Source organism: Lepidochelys kempii, chromosome 26 (assembly GCF_965140265.1).
Source record: "Lepidochelys kempii isolate rLepKem1 chromosome 26, rLepKem1.hap2, whole genome shotgun sequence".
In the NCBI taxonomy this organism is placed as follows: domain Eukaryota; kingdom Metazoa; phylum Chordata; order Testudines; family Cheloniidae; genus Lepidochelys; species Lepidochelys kempii.
Window position 1 is genome coordinate 5,593,796 of NC_133281.1, and position 22,073 is coordinate 5,615,868.

The following is a 22,073-nucleotide window of genomic DNA, read 5'->3' on the forward strand; positions in this document are numbered from 1 at the left end:
CACAGGCCGCCGGGTCCGCGCTTCCGCCTGCTCGGGCCGGGATCCCCCGGCGGGCCGGGCCGGCGCCGCCATGTTCAGCCGCCTGGGCGCCTTCCTGCAGCGGGCGGTGGAGACGGTGGGGGCCGGGCCGGGCGCGCTGCGGCTAGCGCGGGGGGGGGGCGGCGGGGAGTGGGGTTCGGTTGGGGTCAGGAGATGGGGGGTCTCCCAGGGAGCTGGGGGGGGCCGCCTCCTGGGGTCAGGGTTGGGGGACACCCAGGATTGACCCCCCCCCCAGGTGTCAGGAGATGGGGGGCTCCCAGGGAGATGGGGGGGGCCGCCTCCTAGGGTCAGAGTTGGGGGACATCCAGGATTGACCCCCCCCCCAGGTGTCAGGAGATGGGAGGGGCTGGGGGGGCCATCTCCTGGGGTCAGGGTTGGGGGACACCCAGGATTGACCCCCCCCAGGTGTCAGGAGATGGGGGGGCTCCCAGGGAGCTGGGGGTGGCCGCCTCCTGGGGTCAGGGTTGGGGGACACCCAGGATTGACCCCCCCAGGTGTCAGGAGATGGGGGGGGCTCCCAGGGGGCTGTGGGGGCCACCTCCTGGGGTCAGGGTTGGGGGGCGCCTGGGATTGACCCCCCCCAAGGTGTCAGGGTCAGGAGATGGGGGGAGGGCTCCCAGGGAGCTGGCGCCTCCTGGGGTCAGGGTTGGGGGGTGCCCGGGATTGATCCCCCAGGTGTCGTTGAGGGTCAGGGGATGGGGGGAGCCTAGAGAATTGGGGCTGGAGGGCAACTCCCGGGGCCAAGGTACTTGGGGGGGGCACCCAGGATCGACCCCCCCAGGTGTCACTGGGGTCCTGAGATGGGGCAGCCAAGGGGACTCGGGGGTCACCCAAGAACCTAGAAATAGGATCTGAGTTGGGCCCCCAAGGGTGTCATCGGGTGTCAGGAGATGAGGCCACAGGGAACTAGGGCTGGGGGCATGCTACAGGGTACCCTGGTTGGGGCCCAAGATGCTATTGGGTTCAGGAGATTGGTGCTCTGGGGAGGGGGGGAACTGGGGGCTTGGGGCAAGGATGTCCCAGGGGATATGGGGTTCAGGGTCGGGAGAGGGGCCCTATGGCACATTGCTTTGGGGTCTCCTCTCCTGACCCCCATGTCTTTTGGGACGCGGGTTCCCAGGGAGCAGGATGCTAAGAGGATGGGGGGAGGGTCTGAAGTAGGGAGACTCTCCTGTGACCCGGGCCCGTGGGTAGATATGAACAAAGGGCTCTCCCGATTTGCTGACGCCCGCACCCTCCTCTCTGCAGCAGGAGCCCAGCATTGACCTGCTGGAGGCATTCACCGAGCACTGGAAAGGGCTCACTCACTACTACCTAGAGACCACAGGTAGGTGGTGGGCGAGGCTGGGAGTCCGGGCTCCTGGGTTCTATTCCCAGCTCTGGGAAGGAGCGTTGCCTCACTTTTAGGGCGGGGAGTTTGCAAGTTAGGACTTGGGGGTTGTCTTCTCAGCTCTCCAAGTTGATGCACTGTGAGAGTTTGGAGAAATCCTTTTAACTCTGTGTTGCCTCAGTTTCCCTCGCTGTAAAGGGGAGACAATGAGATATACATGGGCAAGGAGCTGGGTGTTCGTTGGGGTTAATTCATTAACATGTACAAAATGCTTTGAGAGCCTTGGCCCAAGAGTAGAGCAAAATGTTAATGTCTCCATCATCCTCTTCCTGGGGTCAGTGCAGGACGTTCCAGTGAGTGATAATGAAAGGCCTGCTGAATAGCCCATAAAAACCCTATCAGGAGAAATGTTGCCTGCAACCTTAAAATGTCTACCCGCTGTTCTATATATGGCACACAGGTATTGCTTCTTCCCACCATGAGGGCTGTGAGGTCGCGTCCCTGGGTATTTGTAGATATCTGATACTCTGGGCCAGAGCCTTACAATAATCAGTCTCTGTTGCTCAGAGATGCTCTCCCAACATTTTGAGAATGGCTGGACTGCTCCTGCACTAAATGCTATGGCCAATGTTTCTTATACTTGATATTAAATTGGGTCTGATCTACACAGAGATTTTGTACTAGGTTTTTTTTGTAACTGATATTCTACACTGCTGCAGCCCTAACAGCGCATACAGGTACACTGGCATAAAGTGCTTATCCCAGTATAGCTTAGTCCATACTAGTGTAACTGCATCCACACTAGAGGGAGTTGTACTGCTGTACGCTTAGAGGCATGGTTATTCTGGTACAGTTGTGGTGTGTTGAGAAGGCCTTAGGCCCCTAACTTTATTTAAATACCTAAATATGGATTTATGAGCTTAACCTTAGACTCCCAAGTCTGAGAAATGTTGACCTTTGTTCTTGGCTTGTCCATCAAGGGCTCTATTCTAGGGATAATAATTTTTAAACCAGCGTCCTAATTGCTTGGGGTGCTGCAGAGATCAATATCAAAGTGAAAATTACAGCTTGGAAGCCAAAGGGGAGGGGCTGGGAGGATATGTTTTAAAGTCACCTCTGCAAAATAGAATTTTCAGATTTTTTTTTTTTTAAATACATAGGTCTGGGATGAAATTAATTGTTTTGGGTTTTTTGGTGTGTGTATGGATTTATACCTATTAACGTTTCCCCAAAGTTCAAACTTAGTTTACAAAAGATCTCCAATTGAGAGGCATGAGGATTTTTTAAAAATTTGCTTTTGTTAACTTCCTCTGGATTCTACCAGTCCCCGAAAAGAAAACACCCACTTGTTCTTCTGTTACAGGGAGGGGAAGGTTTTAAATTCACCATTTTGGAGTCTTCCAGTGTGTCTTAGAATGTAGAGAAAATCTTTCTAAAAAGGGCACTCCTGTGTGGTGTGGAACAGTGCCCCGGGACCTGATGCCTGCAGTAGGAATTATGAGTAAAGCGTTAGCTTTACCGGATTTTTTTCTTAGTCTTTATGTTTCATTTGGGTCTTGGTTAGTGTAAGGCCTGTGACTGTGCTGCTCCAGGCTCTGATCTCATCAGCTCTTTTGAGCTATGGCCCTAGTCCTGCAAACTGATCTGTTTGGGCATATCCCTGAACTCACAACTTCACACTGACGCAGTAACAAACCAGTTCCCCAGCACAGAAGTGCTGGTTTATAGCTGAGACGTAAAACTGAAGTCCTGGCCGCTTGTGGATTTAATAATCCCATGATGCTTTTACAAGTGTAAGGGTGTTGGCTCCAGGGTCTTGACTAAATTGCTTTGTAGGTAATTACATTCTGACCAGCTTCTGTTGGATATGCTTGCTATTCACTTCCTGTCCCAAACTATTATAGCATTGCTGTGTTGTTGTAGCCATGTCAGTTTCAGGATATGCTGTGCACTATTAAAAGAGCTGCCACATTCCATCTCAGAGTTACGGGAGGGGGAGTGTATGTGAAGATGCTTTGGGTTGGAAGGGCCTGTGTAAGTTTGATAGTCAAATGGAGCTAAAGCCTTAATGCCTGTTTTACCAAGCATGTAGCCTGTTTTGATTGGGATTTGTATATGCCTTCTCTTTAGATGAAAACACCCCAGTCAAGGAGACCGATATCCCCTGGCGCCTGAAACAGATGCTGGACATCCTGGTGTATGAGGAGAAGCAGCATCCAGCCGGGGAGACAGGGCCTTGTTTGGAATACCTGCTGCAGCACAAAATCTTGGAGACCCTCAGCACTCTGGGAAAAGCAGAGGTGTGTACACTGTGTTCCTCCCCCGGTCAGCCATGCACAAGCCCAAGACAAACACCACTCATTGCCCTAGTGGTGGAACTGTGTTTTTAGTTGATTTCAGTGACTATAAAGTCTGACTTGTTCACAGCAAAGAGGTATAATTTTAAGGAACTGAGACCAGGGTAAAATTTTTCAAAGCATATCTGTGATTTAGGAGTCTGAAGTCCCAGTGTCAGAAGCCACTTAGGCTAGACTAGGATTTGGAAGGTGTAAGCAGCCTGTTAGGAACATGGCCTTGTCTGCACTACACAGTTAATATACGTTAGATAACGCCTTTCAAATTCTAGACTAGACAGCACCTTAGGAGCCTAAATCCCATTGACTTTCAGTGAGACTAAGGCCAGGTCTTCACTAAAAAGTTAGGTTGACCTAGCAACGTTGCTCAGGGGTGTGAAAAATCCACACCCTTGAGTGATGTAGTTAACCCCCAGAGTGGACAGCACTAGGTTGATGGAAGAATTTTTCTATTGACCTAGCCACTGCTTTTTGGGGAGGTGAATTAACTACAGCGATGGGAGAATGACTCTCATTGCTGTAGTCAGTGTCCACACTGAAGTGTTACTGCGGCTAAGCTGCAGTGATTCTAGTGAAGATCTAACCCAAGGCTTGGTCTGCATCTAAAACTTAAGTCAACCTTGCGACATCGCTTAGTGGTGTGAAAAATTCACAGCCTTCAAAGACTTCGGTAAGACACCATTAGGCTGAAGAATTTTTCTGATCACCTAGCTACTGCCTCTCGCGGGGTTGGATTTACTTCTGTGTTTCTGGCATTGTAGCAAGTGTCTGCACTAAGCGTGACAGTGACGTAGCTGCAGCACTTGTTGTGTAGACATACCCGTAGGCTCCCTAAGCACCTGCTTCACTTTTGGAAATGGGACTTGGGCTCCTAAACCACTTAGGCACTTTTTGAAAATTTTCTCCGTATGCTACAACCTTTGCTGATGTGAGCAGTGTTTACTCAGGTGAGTAGTCTTGTGCTCCATGACTGAGGGTTGCAGGATCAATCCTTTGATTTGCAGGAAAGAAGTGTTTTTAAAAGGGCTTTATCAGAGTAAATATCAAAAGCTAAAAATTATAACCATACTAGCCTGTGTTACTCATAATAACTTGGCTTATTGTGCTATAAATGATCTTCTTTTTTTTTTCCAAACACGAAAACAAGGAAACAGTAACTGGAAATATTAGTCTTTATTGTCAGGTTTCAGAGTAGCAGCCGTGTTAGTCTGTATTCTCAAAAAGAAAAGGAGTACTTGTGGCACCTTAGAGACTAACCAATTTATTTGAGCATAAGCTTTTGTGAGCTACAGCTTTGTTTATAAAAATCAGTTACACTCAGTACTGTCTACCCTTTATCTCTACGATGATTCATTCTTGCTTGTTTTTTCCATTTCATCATGTTGTAGGAATGATGAATAACAACAAACCTTTTGAAAATGAAAAAATAATCTAATTGATTTTTTTCACCATAGGGCAGCTGAGAAGCTTAATTTATTCAAGTGAAGTTCATTAAGCAATATAAATCAATTAATAATGTTTGTGAAACACTATGAGAGCCTTAAAATGTACATTGGAAGGGCAAAGCATTATTTAGGGTATTTTTATGCATTGAGCTGAGCTGGGATAGTGATCTAAGTCTGGTCATTTTCACTGCCGTTTCTAGTCTGTTTTTCAGTGCTCAAATGGTTTTTACCAGTGCTGAAGGGAAATATTTATTTCCTAAACCAAACCAGTTTTTGCTTACATTTGGGTTGTGAAAACGTGTATTCACACTGCCTTTGGGAAAACCTATTTGTAAATAAAACCTAAGTGTTTGTCTTAACGTTATGCCAGAGGATTCCCTTTAATTTTCTCACAGTTCAGCTGGACTCCAGTTTGTTTCTCTCACACTTTCTTCATGGTTGCCAGAAGCAGGGACAGTGTAGCTGTACCAGATTATCTGATAATAGAAAAGAGATAAAATCAATAATAAACTAAATCTTGTTCTCCAAGAGCTTCAAAACCCTCTGTTCTTGGAATTTCCCTGCCCATGTAAACTTGAATACCCTTGTGGAGTTTTAGTCTTCTGCATTAGCTGCAGTATATAGGGTGCGTATGGCTAGATGTTTGCAGCTCTTACCTCTGTCATGTTCCATGCATTCGCTATCTATCTGTGGCATAAGGATTGGCTCAGACACTTTGTATCATGTTTCCTGTGGCACTGAAGGGGAATGTTACTTAACTGACAATTTACTTCTCTCTCTCTCTCTCCTTGCTCTCAGTATCCTCCAGGCATGAGGCAGCAGGTGTTCCTCTTCTTCAGCAGAGTCCTGGGACAGGTGCAGCATCCACTGTTGCACTATCTGAATGTGCATAGACCTGTTCAGGTGAGCGTGGCTTCTGCTTTCTCTTTGGCTTGTCATAGCTGCTTTCTGAGCTGTCTTACTGCAGGCAATGTAAAGTGTGCTCCTTGCAGCGCTCGTCCTACCTTTCCTCACTTAGTGGTCTGATGGCCTACGTTTCTGATGAGCAATGATGTTAACGTAAACCCCATGGAGGGCTCAGTTCCCCAGTGCATGCACCTGGTGCAATGTACACCAGTGCAGAGTGGGTATAAAATATGACCATTCTGATACCCAATTGATAGTGGTGTAAATCACTATACAGGGTTCAGGGCAATGATGAATACTTTGCTTGAATATTACTTTGCCACAATGTGGGCTATTGCCTGCTCTTTTGTATATCAGTGTCTGTATGACTGATATGGGCACATATTCCTGGGGAGTGTGCCCAACAGCCTCTAGTGAGGAGGGAAGAATGCCCATCCCCAATGCCAGCAAACCCCTTTCAGCACTGTTTAAGCTCAGTTCTACCCCCTCTTTTATTACTGTGAAGGCTGACCAAGCCCTGTGTCCTTCCACAGAAGCTCCTTCAGTTCGGCAGTGATGCGCTAGGCTCTGCTAGTGAGAAGGAAGAAGTACAGTTTGCTGCTGTTCTGTGTGCAAAGATCAAGCAGGATCCTGCTCTGCTCACGTACATTCTGGAGGTAAGAAGCCCTCATTGGCACCTGCATGCCATTTCTTCCTTACAGCAAGGTATTGGCCACTGCTGGAGGCAGGCTTCAGGGACCAATGGGCTGACCTGCTAGGGAATGATTGCACGATTGTCTGAATAATGGGATTTCCACAGGGTAGCACGCAGACAAATCTCACCTCCATATATCACGGACATTGCCCCGGTGCTGCATGCCCAGTGATGATGCTGAGCTCCTCCACAGCTGAAATCTTGCTGGCTTCTTTAAAATTAGGAAAAATGTCTAATCCAGTGCTGGTGGTGACCTGGATTGTTTCCATTTGACAGCTGTTTGGGGGGCCCTGGGTGAAGCGAGTCAATCTCAGTCCAGTTCCCAGTGAGCTGATGTTCCTGCCACGAAAATAGCCATTGTGGTTGCCACTAATTGGCCCCTTGATTGGTAGTCTTAACAAAGAGACCAGGGGACATGGAGGCTCGGCACCCCTTTCCCTGGTGCAGGGGGCGGAGAAGGGGGATGCATCTCTCCCAGATGGCTTGATGGGATGTGTGAAGCTTGCTTTGTCACTGCTGTACCTGTTCTGTGACTAAAGGCTTCATTTTCCAGAGTCATTGATCAGGCAGTTTAGAGCGGAGGACTAGGATCTGGGATTCCTGGACTCTCTCCTTAGCACCACCCCTGACCTGCTGTGTGACCTTAAACATATCTCTTCACCTCTCTGAGCTCCCCCATCTGTGAAATGGGGATAATATTTACTTCCCTACAGCACATCAGGGAGTTGTGAAGATTAATGTTTGCAAAGGGTTTTGAGATCCTCCGTTAAAACGTGCTGTGTTGTTTTAGTATCTGGTTAGCTGAGCATTTCTAGGTGTTTTTGCAGTATATACATATCTAGGTATGTTCGGGTACATATTGCACCTATCTAGCTTTCTTAGTATTCGCTGTCTGTACCTGGGATCAGTCCCATTTGTGTCAATGCTGGAAGCACTATTGCAATGGTGCTAACTGCTCTCTCTCTCTCCTGTTTCTTTCTTCTCAAGGGCAAGAATCTTCTAACTGGGAGCCCACAGGGAGATGCTGGCAGCAGCCAGGATGAGAGCTTGGCTACCAACGGGGCCCTGACTGCATCTCCTGAGCCAGACAGAGAGAGCTCTGTGGGTGATGCACCCTGCGCTAGCCTGGCAGGAAAACCAAAGAATTCTGTCTCCAGCTCCTCCCCTCTGAGAAAGGAAAACAATCTGATCACTTCCTTAATCAACTTGTGCAAGAGCCAGGTACCGAAATGGGGCAGGGGACAGCAGAGGGGTGCCAGGCAGCGAGTAGGGAATGATCCTGCCTGTCAGTGGGGCGTCAACCTTGGTGTTCCGTTCACCCGTGAGCTGGGGAGGGGAATAGACGGGGTTGCTGCTGGGGTGACCCCTCTCTCTCTCTCTCTCTTTCTCTCTCTCGCTCTGGCAGAAGAGCAGGATTGCACTAAAAGCTCAGGAAAACCTGCTGCTTCTCATGAGTGTCGCTCAGCAGGCAGCTGCCACGTACCTGGTACAGAACAGCGCCCTGTGCTGTCTGGTGACTGATCACCTCTGTGACCTGTACAGTGCCGTCCCTACTTCAGCCGATCCTGCAGATATCCTCTCCCTAGAGAGAGTCAGCTGGAGGTAGGACGTTGATGGGTCTGTAGGAAGATAATGAGAGCCTGGGGTAAATCCATTCCCAGCCTCACCACAAGGGAATGACCCTACCAGCTTTCACTCCTGGGCTTCTCCCTGGAAGTATTGGGCCCAGAGAAGACGAGTGAGATCTGTTCTGCAGGGGCTGCACCCAAGCTCCCCTGGACCTTGGCAGGATTGAGCACCTCGCAGGATGGGTACATAGTGAGGCTTGCTAGGCTGTGGTATCATCTCCAAGGGGGACTATGGGATGGCTCAAGCTGGGTAAGTTCTTGGAGAATAGCGACAGTGTGGTGTCTGCCCTGGCTCAGGGGGTACAGTCTAGCAGAGGTCCTCCACCTCTTCCCTACAGGGACCCCCTTCCCACTTAGCAATATGGGAAGAGCAGGGTGGTCACCACCACCACCCCTGGTGAGTCATGACCCCAGATGAGAGCTGCTGGCCTTGTTGCTCTCTCGGGTGTTTTCCATCTCTGGTGTTCTATGCTGTATGGGCCAAGTGAGGATGTTGAGAGAACCAGCAGCTTCCTTTACTGCTGTCACTCCAGAGAGGAGGCCTCCCTCCCCCCCCCCAACATACTGTAGCCCTTGGATGATGCTTTGGAGTTGATTCCTACAATGTCCTTCACCCCCTTTGATCTCTTTGCAGGTTGCAGAATAACTCTGCCGATGAGGCCTCCTTCCCAGGAAAGGGGAGCCTGGATGCTTTCTTTAGCTGGTTAGATTACTGTGATCACCTCATGAGAGAGGCCCACCCGGTAAGAAATAAGTGACTCCTCCCCATTGCTTATTGTCTTAGACGAGCATTCCCATCTCCTCTGCCCCAGAGGGTGCAAGTCTCTCTCAAGAGACAAATACACATTTACATATGTGGGAAGCCTGATATTTAAGGAATCCTAACTGGAAGTTTTAGCCCAACCTTAGATGCAGTTTTAGGCACCTCCAAAGAGCCACTGATTTACAAGAGTGGATTGGAAACTGGCTGAGTTACACTTGTCCCACCTACAGCTAAACATTTTGTGCCCTTTACCAGATGAGCTGCTGGCAGTGGAGTTAGACTGCTGCAGCATAAGGCAGCCTCACTCATATCTCTGCTAGAACTCAGGCCAGGCCACCTGTTTTCTTCCTGTATTTGGTAGACAGCCTCATTAGGCCACTACTAATGGACTTATGAGCCATGGATGTGATGGTAGATGGGCCTTTGGGAACCAAACTGTGTCTTGTCTTGACTTATGGCTAAAATTCTCCTTGGAGAAGACAACCTATGGTGCCTTTTTGAGATCCACCAACTTCAGTGGCTCCTGGACTATTACATCCTGGCTTTTGTGGCTTGGATTTTGGGTTTGCCACGTGTTCTTAAATGTTAGGACAGCCTCAATTTCATCAGGCCTGTCTGAGAGTCCAGCTTGCCACACAGCTGAAGATCTCTGTGAAACTGCATCAGAGTACGATGACATTGCAACCCTTGTGTGATATTGTGAAAATCACCGTGATTCATAGAATCACCGTGATGCATCATTGCCACACACAGCTGCAAGATAACAACATGTATTTGCTAAGGTCACAACAGGATTATTTTGTCCATATGGGGACATGTTAAAAAGTGGGAGCCTTCCTGCATGACCCCAGTCTAGTGGTTTGTGGTTGAACCCATTTAAGAAGACCCCAGCATGTTCTGTCTCCATCTTCTAGCTACCAGGAAATGCTTTCCTTTAATAGGAGTGCCTGGGTCACTTGGCTCCAGAGTCTCTGTGTGTGCAAGAACCACACGGCATGTGTCAGCCCTGACCAAGGAGTGACGTGGCAGTCGCTCCCCATGTATGTCAGTCCCCACCATGCTGAGAGAAACTTTAAGGAGCAGCAGAGTCATAGATTCATAGAATATCAGGATTGGAAGGGACCTCAGGAGGTCATCTAGTCCAACCCCCTGCTCAAAGCAGGACCAATCCCCAATTTTTGCCCAGATCCCTAAATGGCCCCCTCAAGGATTGAACTCACAACCCTGGGTTTAGCAGGCCAATGCTCAAACCAGTGAGATATCCCACCCCCCGAGTCTCTGCTCTTGTCATGCAGGAAGGAACTAGGGGAGTCGTGGGAATATCAGGCAACTGGTAGCTCATTACTGACTCTTAATTTGTGACCATCAGGTAGTTGCAGATGCTGTAACAGAGGCCATTGGTGAAAAGCTCTTCCAGGGGATTCTGCAGCCACAGCTCTTGCAGATGTGAGTACATGTGTCACACAGGCTGAGGGGCCAACTGGCTGTTCACCAGCTTCCTGTGTAAACTGGGTTTGGGGGGATGTCCATGGTGTGAGGCTGAGCTGGTCTGGCACCCACACCAGGCATGAGGGGGAGGGAAGTGGGTTAGTCTTGTGGTGAAAGTAGGGATTGGGGAGTCTGGACCTCTGGGTTCGGTTTCTGGCTATGGCAGCAGCTGGTGTTAAACGAGTCACTGCTTTGGTGCCTCAGTTTCCCCATCTGTAGAATGGAGTTCATGCTGCATTCTGGCTTGTGAGGCTTAAATAATTCCCATTGGAAAAGTTCTTTGTGATCCTGGGATGGCAGGTGTGGTAGATCAGAGGGGTGCATAGCACTCCCGCGAGGAGGCAGCTCCCCAGCCATGTGCATCCCTTTCAAACTTTTGTGGAAGTTAGTCTGTCTTTTAAAAAAAAAATCCTCTTCTTACACTTTAGTGTAAAAGCCAAACGCCTGCCGGCATAATGGAACATTCCACTGGCGGGATTCTAACCTTGTCTGCAAGCTGGGGAATTTGAGTCTGGGAAGCAGAGAAAGTTCAATAGAGGGAAAGCCAGGAACATCTGAGCGTGCGGGTGTAAAATAAAATGGATTTAGGGAAGAATCAGATCTCCTCTGTCGCAGGGAGTGTTTTTGGCACAGTTTTCTAATGCCTTTAGCTGTCATTTGAAGCGATGTGCCTTATTTTGTCCACGCTAAGAGAGGGAAGTGCTGAGGCCAGTGGTTGGTTCTAAGCCTTTTCCTCCAGCTCATAGAGCTGGTGCGCTGCTCAGGGTCCTCCACAGGCAGGAGCAGAGCTGGCCCCTGATAAGATGGAGTTTCACACTTGGCTCTGCATTTCCAGGCCTTCGGTATTATTTTGGACTCTTTTCTGTCCCTGCATACACTCATTACACTTGAACTGCCCAGTCTAGCCTCTGGCTTTGATATTTCCTTGACCTCTTCATATGCCCTCCATCTGCTGCAGTTGCCCATGCATAGTTCTAAAGAGAGACTTTCTCCTTGTGAGCTGGAGTAGGTGGCTTTCCAGATATCACTCTGCATTATTTTCACATTGCTCTTAGTGTCCCAGAGGCAGTGACATCTTAGGTCTGAGCAAAGCGCGGAGTCCTGGGTTCTGTTCCCAGCTCTGTCATTTCCTGTCTTCATGCCTCGGTCTCCCCATCCATCAATGGGGACAGTGCTACTGGCCCACCACGGGGCAGGGTATAGAGCTTTATTTGTAAAGTCCCTAGAGGTTCTTGGGTGGAGATGTTCTCTTTAGAGCGCACAGTTCACTGTGCTGCATGTGTGCTCCGAGCAGCTGCATGGAGATAAGCAGCAGTAATTACTTTCCCTCTGCCATTATTTGACAGGTCTGAACTTGGCATCCTCACCTCTACTGCAATGCTGACAGCCATGGTGAGGCAGATTAGTGCTCCTGCCCTGCTCCGGGAACTGGTGACATTCCTGCTGGGCACAGAGAGGCAGCCAGAAGCCATCACTGACTCTGCACAGCAGCACCTCCTACGCTTTCAGCTGATAGAGCACTGCAACCACCTGTCTGATGAGGTGAGGCTGTGTCTGCATGCAGAGCTGCCACCCGCAGCCTCCCATGGTTCTCCCCCTCCCCTCCTTTTCCCTTTCCTGTGGGACCCCAGACTTGGCTCTCATTAGCTAAACTCCCTCTTGGAATTTCAAGGGGGGACCATGTCCAGACCTAAGGCCCTGCTCCCTTGAGATCATTAGTGATGCTGTGGCACCTGGGAAGGAGTTGAGGTGTTCTGCCTTAGTTCCAGGCCAGGTTATTGTATTCGGTCTCCTTAAATTCCCCAGGCAGTTTTTCAGATACAGGATTTTTCACTCTTGGCCCTGAGCAGTCAGGCAGTGTTGCCGTGTGATGGCTTTCGGATATTAATAACTGATATTAATATCAGTATCTCTCATCTAGAAAGATCCCAAACCACTTCAAACACTCTGGATTTACTGCACCCGTGGAATGCAGCCACCTCTGGGGTGCAGCGCCCCTGCACATTGCATGCTGTACAACAGTAGAATGCTGGGGCAAACTCCTGTCAGCCATGCTATGAAATCTTTAATGTCCTCACCCAGCAGACAGGATCCCTTGTTTTTAAGGTCTCCTCTGAAAGACCCTCCCCCAGCTAACTGCATGGGAACTCCATGTATCAACCCTGGAAGGGATTATGATCTGAGATGGCCGTGCTGGGATAGAATGGTAGTGGTGGCTACGTTTTAGTGGTGAATGCTTTTCAGGGGAGTTTTAAAGAACGATCCCACAACTGACCCCTGGTTCTGTCCCTGTAGATCAGCCTCGCTACCCTGAGGCTGTTTGAGGAGCTGCTCCGGAAACCCCATGAGCACATTGTGTACAGCCTTGTGCTGAGAAACCTGGAGGAGCGGAGCTACATCCTGCGCAGCCAGCCAGGGCAGGAGGAGCGGAGCACCCATGAGCAGGACCATTGCGAGGACACACTGTAAGTGGACAGAAGTGGGAAGCGCAGAACCAGATGGGCACAAGCTGGGGCTGCAATGTAACGCTTGTTCCTGGCCTTGCAGGGAGCTGGAGGAAGATCCCTATTTCACTGACGAATTTCCAGGTATAGGCTTCCGGACATGTAAAAAGCCAATGCCATCCTCCCCCCGGGGGCCTGCCAGGCCTAATGAGAAGACAGACGTGAATGAAATTGTTCTCAGGTAGGGCTGCGTGAGCTAAGAATCACGAATGATTGTCCAGCACATATTTGTCTCTTTGCCTCCCCTCCACAGGCTAGCTCGTGGCTTTGGGGAACCCAGATGCATGAAGGGCAAGGTAGAGAAGAACTCAGTGCAATTCCACAGCAGCTCTGGGAGCCCCTGCTCCAGCAAGGGCTCTGTGGACTGGTAGGCTCCCTGCTCCAGGGAACATGCCTGGGCTGGGAGGTCTGGTAGTTAATTTCAGGAACACCTTATTTTGCTGTTTGGAATGAAAGCAAGTTCAAAAATATCCAAACTTCTGAAAAACCCAACTCCCTGAGTTTTGGTCAGCTTGCATCCTGCCCTACCCAGAAGCCTTCCATAACAGGCTAGACCCTTTCCCATATTGGTAGCCATGACGGGCCCCATCCAACCCTCTGGCTCACATAAATTGGGCTATTACTTTGAACTGCAAAGGAAGACCCCACACATGCTCGTTGTTGGGCATCCCATCTACAGACAGTGTTTTTCTGGTACATTGTTACCAGGAGACCAGCCCCAGAGCTTTCACTAGCCTAAAGCTAATAGGCATTGGCTATCCAGCCCTTCTAGAAAGCTCGGAACATCTTACCTAGCCTGCGGCTGGGTAGCTTCAGGACCAGCAGTAACACGGGGTTTGCTGGTGCCTGCTGTAAGGCACAGGCTGAGTGCCTTATTGGGGAGACCACATTAGGAGCTGGGATATCAGTCCTAGTAGGCCAGGCACATTCTGCATCTGCTGCACTTGCCCCGCCCCAGGCCTGGGCAACATCAGCCTAGGGAGAGATTTGCATTGAGTACCAGCTCCTGTTGGCTTCTCTCTTTCAGCTTCCTGGGCCTTGTTCCTGATGAAGCAAAGACCTCCTCCTACCTGGAGGAGGCAGGATATGACACCTATGTGCACGATGCCTTAAGGCTGGTAGGTCATTGATGGGGGCCCCGTGCCCCCTAAATTCTCTGCTGTTCCCACCCCCCATCAGGACTATTCTACCTGCCACACACAGCACTCACTTTGCCCTCGACCTGGCATACACACTGCTCAGACAGGGTGGCCAGTAGGGTTTCAAAGTCTTTCTTTTCCCTCTCAGCCTGGGATTCCCTGTCCCATTCTAAGTGGAGATATAATGCCTTTGATCTTTAACAGTCCCAGCTCTATTGCCAGAGCACCTGTGTCTGCCTCCCACACCCAGCCTAGTTTTAGAGTTAAGAACACATTTGAAGTCTGCTCAGAATTTCAGAGAGCACTTTGTCCTTCTTCATGCTGCTTGTGTCAGTTTCAGGAATGCTCCGCTAACATATCCTCATGGCACTGGCCTCAGGCACCAAAACCTCTGGAGCCCTGTGACCCACAAGCAGCATTTTATGAGGGCCACTTCCTGAAGGTGCTGTTTGACCGTATGACACGGATCCTGGATCAGGTAAAGTGAAAACTGCAGCCTTGTTTTGAGCCCAGGAAATCTTAGTCCTAGCCTGTCCTCGCTAGGAGCTGGAGTGCCAGCACTCTCTGCTGTACTCTGCTGGAGGCAGGGCTTCCTCTGTGGGGTAACCAGTGAGCATCTAGCCATTCTGTAGGATACAAAGGTATCAGCTAGTGACCACAACACAGGACTGCGATCCTTGATCCTCCCCATTTCCGCCCCCCAGGCTTCGGCCAAGTCGATGGGGAAATGCAACTATTGAATTGAAGCTGAGCCTCAGCAGGGAGAGATGTGTTCAGCTTTGTAGACCTTGGTTCCTGTGACTTCTGTGACCCTGCCGGTGACCTGCAAAAGCAGATAGCTGCCCCCAGGAGCACCGGTCACCATCAAATTAGACTGTAAGCTCTTTGGAGTAGGCCCTGATCCTGATTAGGGTTTGTGGGTGCTCCTGTAATACCAGAGATCTGCCTCACTGGAAGATAGTTTCAGGCTCTTATTTTCCTATTTCTAAATGAATGAGGGAGACATGAGGTTGCCAGCTGGCAGCCTCCACCCCAAACCCTGCTTCACCTCCAGCATTTATAATAGTGTTAAACATATAAAAAAATGGTTTTAATTTATGGGGGGGGGAGGTCACACTCATAGGCTTGCTGTGGGAAAGAGGTCACCAATACAAAAGTTTGAGAACCACTGCCTCTGGGAAGGTCCTTCAAGGGAGCAATCTCATATTTTGTCTATGTTCTGCAGCCCTACGGACTGAACCTACAAATGACATCAGTGCTGTCCCGCCTGGCCCTCTTCCCGCACCCACACCTCCATGAATACCTCCTGGACCCCTACCTGAACCTCGCTCCTGGCTGCAGGACACTCTTCTCTGTACTCATCAGGGTAACTTCTCCCCATGCCAAGTCCTTGATGGGGCATAGAGGTTCATGTAGATGTTAGTGTGGAACGTGGGGGGAGGGAGATAACTGCAAAAATAAGCCCCTCACCCTTGCGTGAAGCTGCCAACACCTCTAGGCTGAGTGGGTCTAGAGTAGAGTCCTGGACTCAGGGAAAGGATGTATGTATGGAATGCTCTGAACCCAGAGCTGTGGGGGCACCTCTCCACCTGCAGGGAGCTAATTCTCACCTCCTCCTTAGGTGATTGGAGATCTGATGCAGAGAATCCAGCGGGTGTCTCAGTTCTCAGCCAAGCTGCTGCTGGTCCGGAGACAGTTAATGGGGCTGGTCCCTGAAGAGCAGTAAGTGCTTGTATTTGTCTTGGGGTACCATCAACTGGTGCCCTGCAGCGTAATCTGTCTTAGCAGACATTAAGCCTCAGGGATATGATAGCCCTCTAATGCCAAGGAAACTCCCCTCATCTCAGCACAGGGCCCCACTCCAGTGTGCTTGATACATTTGGTTGGCAGGGAACTAAGTACGAGCAGTCTCAGGGTTTTTTGGTAACACTCCTACCCTGTGCTTGTGCTAAGCTTTCTGGGATAGACATGAGATGGGCTGGGGCACTGGCTCCCACCCTTCCCCTTCTGCATGGGGTGGTGGAACATTCTGCTCTCCAGGCAAGGGAGCTAGCTTCTCCCACCTGTGCAGAGCACTCAGCATTTGCTTTGGTTCCCTTGTAGGATGGATCACATGACCCTCTTCCAGGGAGTGGTGGTGCTGGAGGAGTTTTGTAAGGAACTGGCAGCTATTGCCTTTGTGAAGTTCCCCCCCGAGGGCCCTGCATGAGCCTAGCCTCCGGCTCTCCTCACCTGCTTCCTGGAGAGAAGATCCAAGTGCAATGCCAGCAGGCACTGCTGGAAGGGGGAGATTAGTGCTCCATGGCTCGAGGGAAGGTAGCACCACTCCCCATCCGCCTTAGCAGAGACCTTCCTGTATCACTGGCCTCCAGAGAACATCTGACTCCCCCCTGCACACAGCTTACCACACTCAAACTATCAACCAGCCCCTCTTCACAGAGCAGCAGGGAACCAGGACTCTGCAGCATCACAACAGAGGGCAACTCCTTGAGACAGCCTCAACATCTCACTCAGGTTTGACGCTTCTCTTTCTGGGGGAAAGGGACTCTGCTTCCTACCTTCCAAAACCAATGGTTTGCTCAAGTCATTGGTGGAAAGAACATGCTCAGTGTTCAACTCTCAAAGCTGGCTGGGAAAGCACGACTAGGTGCATTGAGAGCCCTCCACCATTTCTATCTTCTGCCTCTTAGGATCAGAGTGATCAGCACCCACAATCCATGCTGCAAGATTTTTATAGCTCCTCTTCCAAGTGCCTAGGGCTAGCACGAGGGAAAGAGATCAGGGCAGTGTCTAAAGCCCTGTGGAACAGAGATCTACATAGGGCCCATTACAGTAGGAGTGCACCCTTCTGGTGTCCTGGCAGTGGGCCCAGAATAGACTTCTTGGTAACTGTAGGTGAAGGAAGGGTCCAGCACATTGCAAAAGTGGGTGCTAAATCACCCCACTACAGAGGCCTACTGGCCTTGTTTCTGGAAGGGTAGATTCCCAGGTGGAATCCATCCAGCCTCCTCCATGTAATGAACACAGGGACAGACAAGGGAGCCAACCCCAGCTTTCCTAGCAGGGTGATCATAAGACTCTTCTTCAGGCCTTTAATCAAAGTGCAATGTCTCCAGCTGGTGCTTTGCTGGACCTGGAAGCCTGCAGTCAGACTCCAGCCATGGCACTTACAACACCTTGCTGGGTGAGTGGCCAGCCTCGCTCCCAGACCTTCCCTCTTCCCCTGCAGTCCAAAAGGGATGCTGGGTTGTTTTGGGGTAAAAAGCATGTTCCCAACCCCAGCTGTAAGAGAGGGATAAAGAAGTGACTGGACCTACCTCCCAGACAGGTCCTGAGGCTTACTCCATTGGTTTTCACATGTTTGGGGATCCTGAGCAAAGCAAGGCAGGCAGGATTAATGTGGCTGTGTGACAGACGAGTCCCACTGGGCCCTATGCGCTGCTGTCAGGGGGCTTTGTTAAACAAGCTTTCATTTAGTCTGATGCTCTTGCTCGATAGCGACAGGGGCCCTGGAGGAAAAGTTCATTCTGACTTTGAACTGGCTCCAGTTGATGCTTTCCATATGGTCTGACAAGAGCCACTGTGGGTCTGCCAGGCAGCCGAGACATGACAGGTTGCTCCTTGTCCTCAGCAAACCTTTGGAGGCAGCGCTGCGTTCCATCACACTTACAGCGCCTCGGCTCTGGCTGATCAGAAAATGGGACAGCAGCCCTCAGACAGGTGCAGCTCTGCCCTGTCTTCCTGGAGGTGGGAAGGCGCTTTGCTTTAGTTCAGCAGGACTGAAAGTGAAGCAAAGCTTTGCAAAGCAACCTGCCCCGTTGTGAAAGGAAACTCAGACCTACCTCTAGAGAGCAGGAGGCTTCCCTCACAGATCCTGGAGAACAGCCCCTTGAGAAGCCAAGAGGGCTGGAGCCCAGCATCAGCTGAGTTCTCACATTTCCCCGGTGTTTCCCTATAATGGGCCAGATTCTTACCTGATGTCAGGCTTCATAGACCTACACCAGCTGAGGATCTCGCCCACTGCTTTCCTGGGTAGCAAGGATGAATTTATAACGTGCTATGGGAATGAAGTTAGCAATAGTCTTTTTATACCAGCAATACTATGCCATTTAACAGGGCTGTGTCTCTATTGATAGATATTCACACACCCTGCAGAATCCAGCATCTCCCTTTGTGCACTTTGGAATGTAACAAACACTTCATTACAATGCAGCAAAAGGTCTCTGGTAACTAGAGCTGTCAGCCAACCAGAGTAGATACAAATTACTGTATTTGGGCAGTGCCTAGTACAATGGGGCCCCACTCTTGGTTGATCCCTAGGCACTACCATAATACATCTGATTAATAACATGTTGTCGGGGCAGCTTGTAAGCCTGGCAAATCTCACCCCAACTGGGTTCTTGACATTGGTATTAAGTGCAGGATGGCTGCTTAGGGGCACTATTTAATGTTATTGAGGAAGACAGTTCCTTGCCTGATAGAGCCTAACAGAAAAAGCTGTTTGTCCTAGAAAATCAGGAGATCATTGGCCTTCAAAGACATTAAGTGATGCAGTACAGCCAAATATGCTATAAGAATTATCTACAGAGGGGCTTTTTGTCTTGTTTTGCCTCTTATCAACCATGCACAAAGGTGTGTAGAGCTGGCTGCTTGGTAAATCTGGGTTTTGGTGTTATATTTATGGCAGCTGCATGTGGTAAGTGGGTACAATGAACTGGCAAATGTTACAGTACCACCTTTTCAGAACTATGCACTTTTAAACGTATGGTGTGTAACACAACCAACCGTAAAATGTGTGCCGTTTGTCTGTACATATGTACAAGTAACTTAACTCTTCCTGTGGCAATAAAGTGATGTCTTGATAAACTTGAATCATTGGGCTCCTTTTCCCTTTACAAACCTCTCCTAGCACAATTACAGAACATTCTTTTCCAGCTGCACCATATCTTTTTAACGAGCTAGCTGGCTTCTATTCACAGCTCTGCCTCTGTCCTCCATTTCCCTCTCTGTAAAACAGTGCTAGTACTTACCCACCCGTGGAAGCGTATTACGGTCCTTACATTAAAACGCTTCCTGGCCTGTAGCAGGGCTGAAATACAAACACATGTAAGCACGGGGCAGACGCACTCTTTTGTGGTACATAGGGGGGATACTGCCACTACACATTTTGTTGTTGCTGACTGACCCCCAAAGCAGCCTCCCTGCTTTGGGCAAGACAGGTTTAAACAACTGCTGTAAAAAAAAAAAAGGGGGGGGGGGCGCAGGGGAGAATGTGAATCCCTGGCGCAAGGTTAGAGTGCAGAATCGGGTGGCAGTAGCACACGCAGACCCTATACTGAGTATAGGTGGGGCTTGGCCTGATTTTAATGAGAGATACATGTATTAAAGAGCAGGGCAGATTCCAACCTGAAAGGGCCTATAGCTAAGATTTGCAGAGTGGACCAGTGACTTGGGGCACCCACACCCCTTGAAGGGCCAATCAGGCCCCTCTAACATGGCTCAGACTGGACACCCACACATCGCTGGGTGCCTCGGCCTGCATACTTTACATGGCAGCCCATTTCCCTCTCAACTTGGGAATGGAGTCCAATTGGAGTTGCATCTGGAACACAGCAACTGAGATTTTTGGAAACAGGGAACCTACCTTCATATGCAGACACCTACCTCTGTGACCTGGTTTTCAAGGGTGCTGACTGAGCCAGCAGCTCCCAATCACAGTGATTTCCCTTTGAAAAGCAGCCATCCTACCCAGTTATCCATTCCAGAGTCCTCTGATGCTCATTCGCCTTCCCTAGCATTCTCAACACGTTGTTTAGCTTTCAGGCTTAATATGAATATTGGCATCAGGCACAAAACTCTGGGTCAGTGAAGCTACTTGCTCAGAAATTTCACAGTAAACACCACTGGAAGGGACTCAAGAACAGCACCGGAGGAGGAGAAATGCATTCGCCTGCCCAGGAATGACCCTCTGGAGGAGAGCTGGGCAAAATCTTTCAAGCAGGACTTTTTTTTGTTGGGGGAAAAAAAAAAATGCAGGATTCAGTGAATGTGTTGATTTCACCCAATTGTTTCAGTTGAAAAACCTTTCAAAGTTTGGGGGAATTTTAAAACATTTTAATTTGAAACAACTTTTCATTTTCAAAATTTCCATTAATTTAATTAAAAATGATAAATGCTCAAAAATAAAAATGTTTCATCCAGCCCCCCCCATTGGCTTTATTTCCAACTTTTCAATTTCATCAAAAAAAACCTTAATTTTTGGTTCAACCTGAAACAGTTTGTCAGAGGTGGCAGTGAACTGAACCAATTGCTTTGCCCAGCTCTGGTGTACAATGGAAAAGGAGGAAGCATCCCCCTGCAATGGCAGAGAAACTCATGGCCTAGCAGCAGCACACGGATCACAGGCACTGGCTGGGGCATGCTCAGTCTCTCTCTAGCCCTCCCCTGTGGAACTGCTAAGGCAGCTGGAAGGCCCTGTGCTTTCTGCAGCTGAATGGGAGTTTGGGGTGAGAAAGCTAACCACTCCTACGTTGCTAGGCAGAGTGCAGTTCTCAGTGCCTCAGCAGGGCTCAGGCAGTAAGTGGAACCAGGGCCATGGCTTTCAAGGCATGTTTTGGAGACCAGCAGAACCTGCCATCCCCTGTGGCATGAGGGCTTCTCTCAAGATGGGCACATGCTTTACAAAGACATGTACATCACGGTTCTGAGCAAAACCTCAAGTTGACCATAGAGCTGCTGGCACATTTGCTCCTGCACAGGGCTGCTCCCACCTCCCATAGCGCCTCATTTCACATGAACTGTGACAGTCCAACCCCCTTTCAGGCCATGCAGCAGAGGGAGGTCTCTGGTTCCCTATAAAAAATGAGAGCAGCTTGCCCAGCTGTGAAGCTAAAAGCTCTACAGAGTCCAGCAAACTTCAGGCTCCATCCACGTCCTAGCAGACACACTCAGGACCAAGAGGTGGAACTCCTGAGTTTTATTCCCAGTACTGCCACTGACCAGCTGTGTGAGGTTTAAGCAAGTCACTTCCTTCTTTGTGCCTTAGTTTCCCCAACCTAACATGGGAATGCTATCAGCCTTCCTGGGGTATGAGGCTTGGCTGTACATAAAGTACTTTGCATGAGAGGGCACCTTGTTCTTAGCCCCATCCCCAGAGCAGGGAGCAAAAGGAACAGGAATGTACTGCTGCCTTCCAACCGAGCCCAGCGGGCCTGACTGACTCATTCTCCACAGCACATTTGCCATGTCTAATAAACTTTGCATTATGCTTCCAAACACAGCCCTGCTTTAATCCCAGCAAGGAACAACATTCAACACTACAGAGAAACGGCCCTTTTTATTTCCAAGCTCCAGCTGTAAACAAGCTGCCTTGGCCGGCTCTCTGCATCCCGCGTTGAGGACATGCGGTACCATGAAAGGGAAGAGCCCCGGACGCTGGAACTTCAGCTTTAGGAGCTGCAGTCTGCCCAAAGGTCACGTCAGGTCAAGTCCCGAAAAGTCATCCCCCCATCGTGGTGCTGCGTGCCCCCCTCCGCTGGATGTAGTGAGGGGGTTCCACTCACCCTTCCATAACCATGCTGGGGAAATGGGTCTGTGGTTGGCAGCGGCTGAGTAGGACGTGCCCTGCGGTGAAGCCATGCATCATCCTCGGGATGGCTGCGTGGGGACAGCCAATGGCCGTAACGGGGTGAGGCGTGTCCTATGCCCAGGGAAAGGTCTCTGAATCCAAGCTTCAATGAGACCCTGTGGGAGAAGAGCGAGAAGGCAATATTTAAGCATCAGC

The 22,073-nt window shown here is 49.8% G+C and overlaps 2 protein-coding genes across 7 annotated transcripts in view; one reads left to right on the forward strand and one right to left on the reverse strand.

Moving 5' to 3' along the window:
• FHIP2B (FHF complex subunit HOOK interacting protein 2B) lies at positions 1-19,162 on the forward strand. 3 transcript variants are annotated; one of them, XM_073325364.1, is made up of 17 exons: positions 1-115; positions 1,288-1,366; positions 3,500-3,669; positions 5,967-6,071; positions 6,608-6,730; positions 7,756-7,989; positions 8,174-8,370; positions 9,031-9,139; positions 10,529-10,605; positions 11,994-12,189; positions 12,943-13,112; positions 13,195-13,332; positions 14,179-14,269; positions 14,625-14,768; positions 15,516-15,656; positions 15,912-16,012; positions 16,394-19,162. In XM_073325364.1, the coding sequence occupies exons 1-17, from the start codon at positions 71-73 to the stop codon at positions 16,497-16,499; spliced, it is 2,226 nt and encodes a 741-aa protein (XP_073181465.1). In that variant the 5' UTR covers positions 1-70; the 3' UTR covers positions 16,500-19,162. The 3 variants fall into 3 exon arrangements, with proteins under 3 accessions (XP_073181465.1, XP_073181466.1, XP_073181467.1); XM_073325365.1 differs by having other exon boundaries at positions 1,291-1,366; XM_073325366.1 differs by lacking the exon at positions 15,516-15,656.
• The window catches only part of NUDT18 (nudix hydrolase 18), a 26,624-nt gene continuing 9,428 nt past the window's right edge, over positions 4,878-22,073 (reverse strand). The window contains exons 5-8 of one of the 4 annotated variants that reach the window (XR_012156329.1): positions 21,853-22,033; positions 8,252-8,387; positions 6,897-7,107; positions 4,878-5,644 (exon numbers count right to left, since the gene is read on the reverse strand). The gene's annotated coding sequence lies outside the window, so the exon portion shown is untranslated. Of the gene's footprint in view, positions 5,645-6,896; positions 7,108-8,251; positions 8,388-19,558; positions 22,034-22,073 lie in introns of those variants that run through there. The other 3 variants (XR_012156328.1, XR_012156330.1, XM_073325367.1) reach the window with 3 other exon arrangements.

Bases quoted from the DNA above. Each gene is read 5' to 3' on its own strand.
- FHIP2B (XM_073325364.1), top strand. From the start codon at position 71: ATGTTCAGCCGCCTGGGCGCCTTCCTGCAGCGGGCGGTGGAGACG. The intron at 8,371-9,030 runs GTAGGACGTTGA...ATCTCTTTGCAG, and splicing joins CTAGAGAGAGTCAGCTGGAG to GTTGCAGAATAACTCTGCCG. The intron at 13,113-13,194 runs GTAAGTGGACAG...CTGGCCTTGCAG, and splicing joins GACCATTGCGAGGACACACT to GGAGCTGGAGGAAGATCCCT.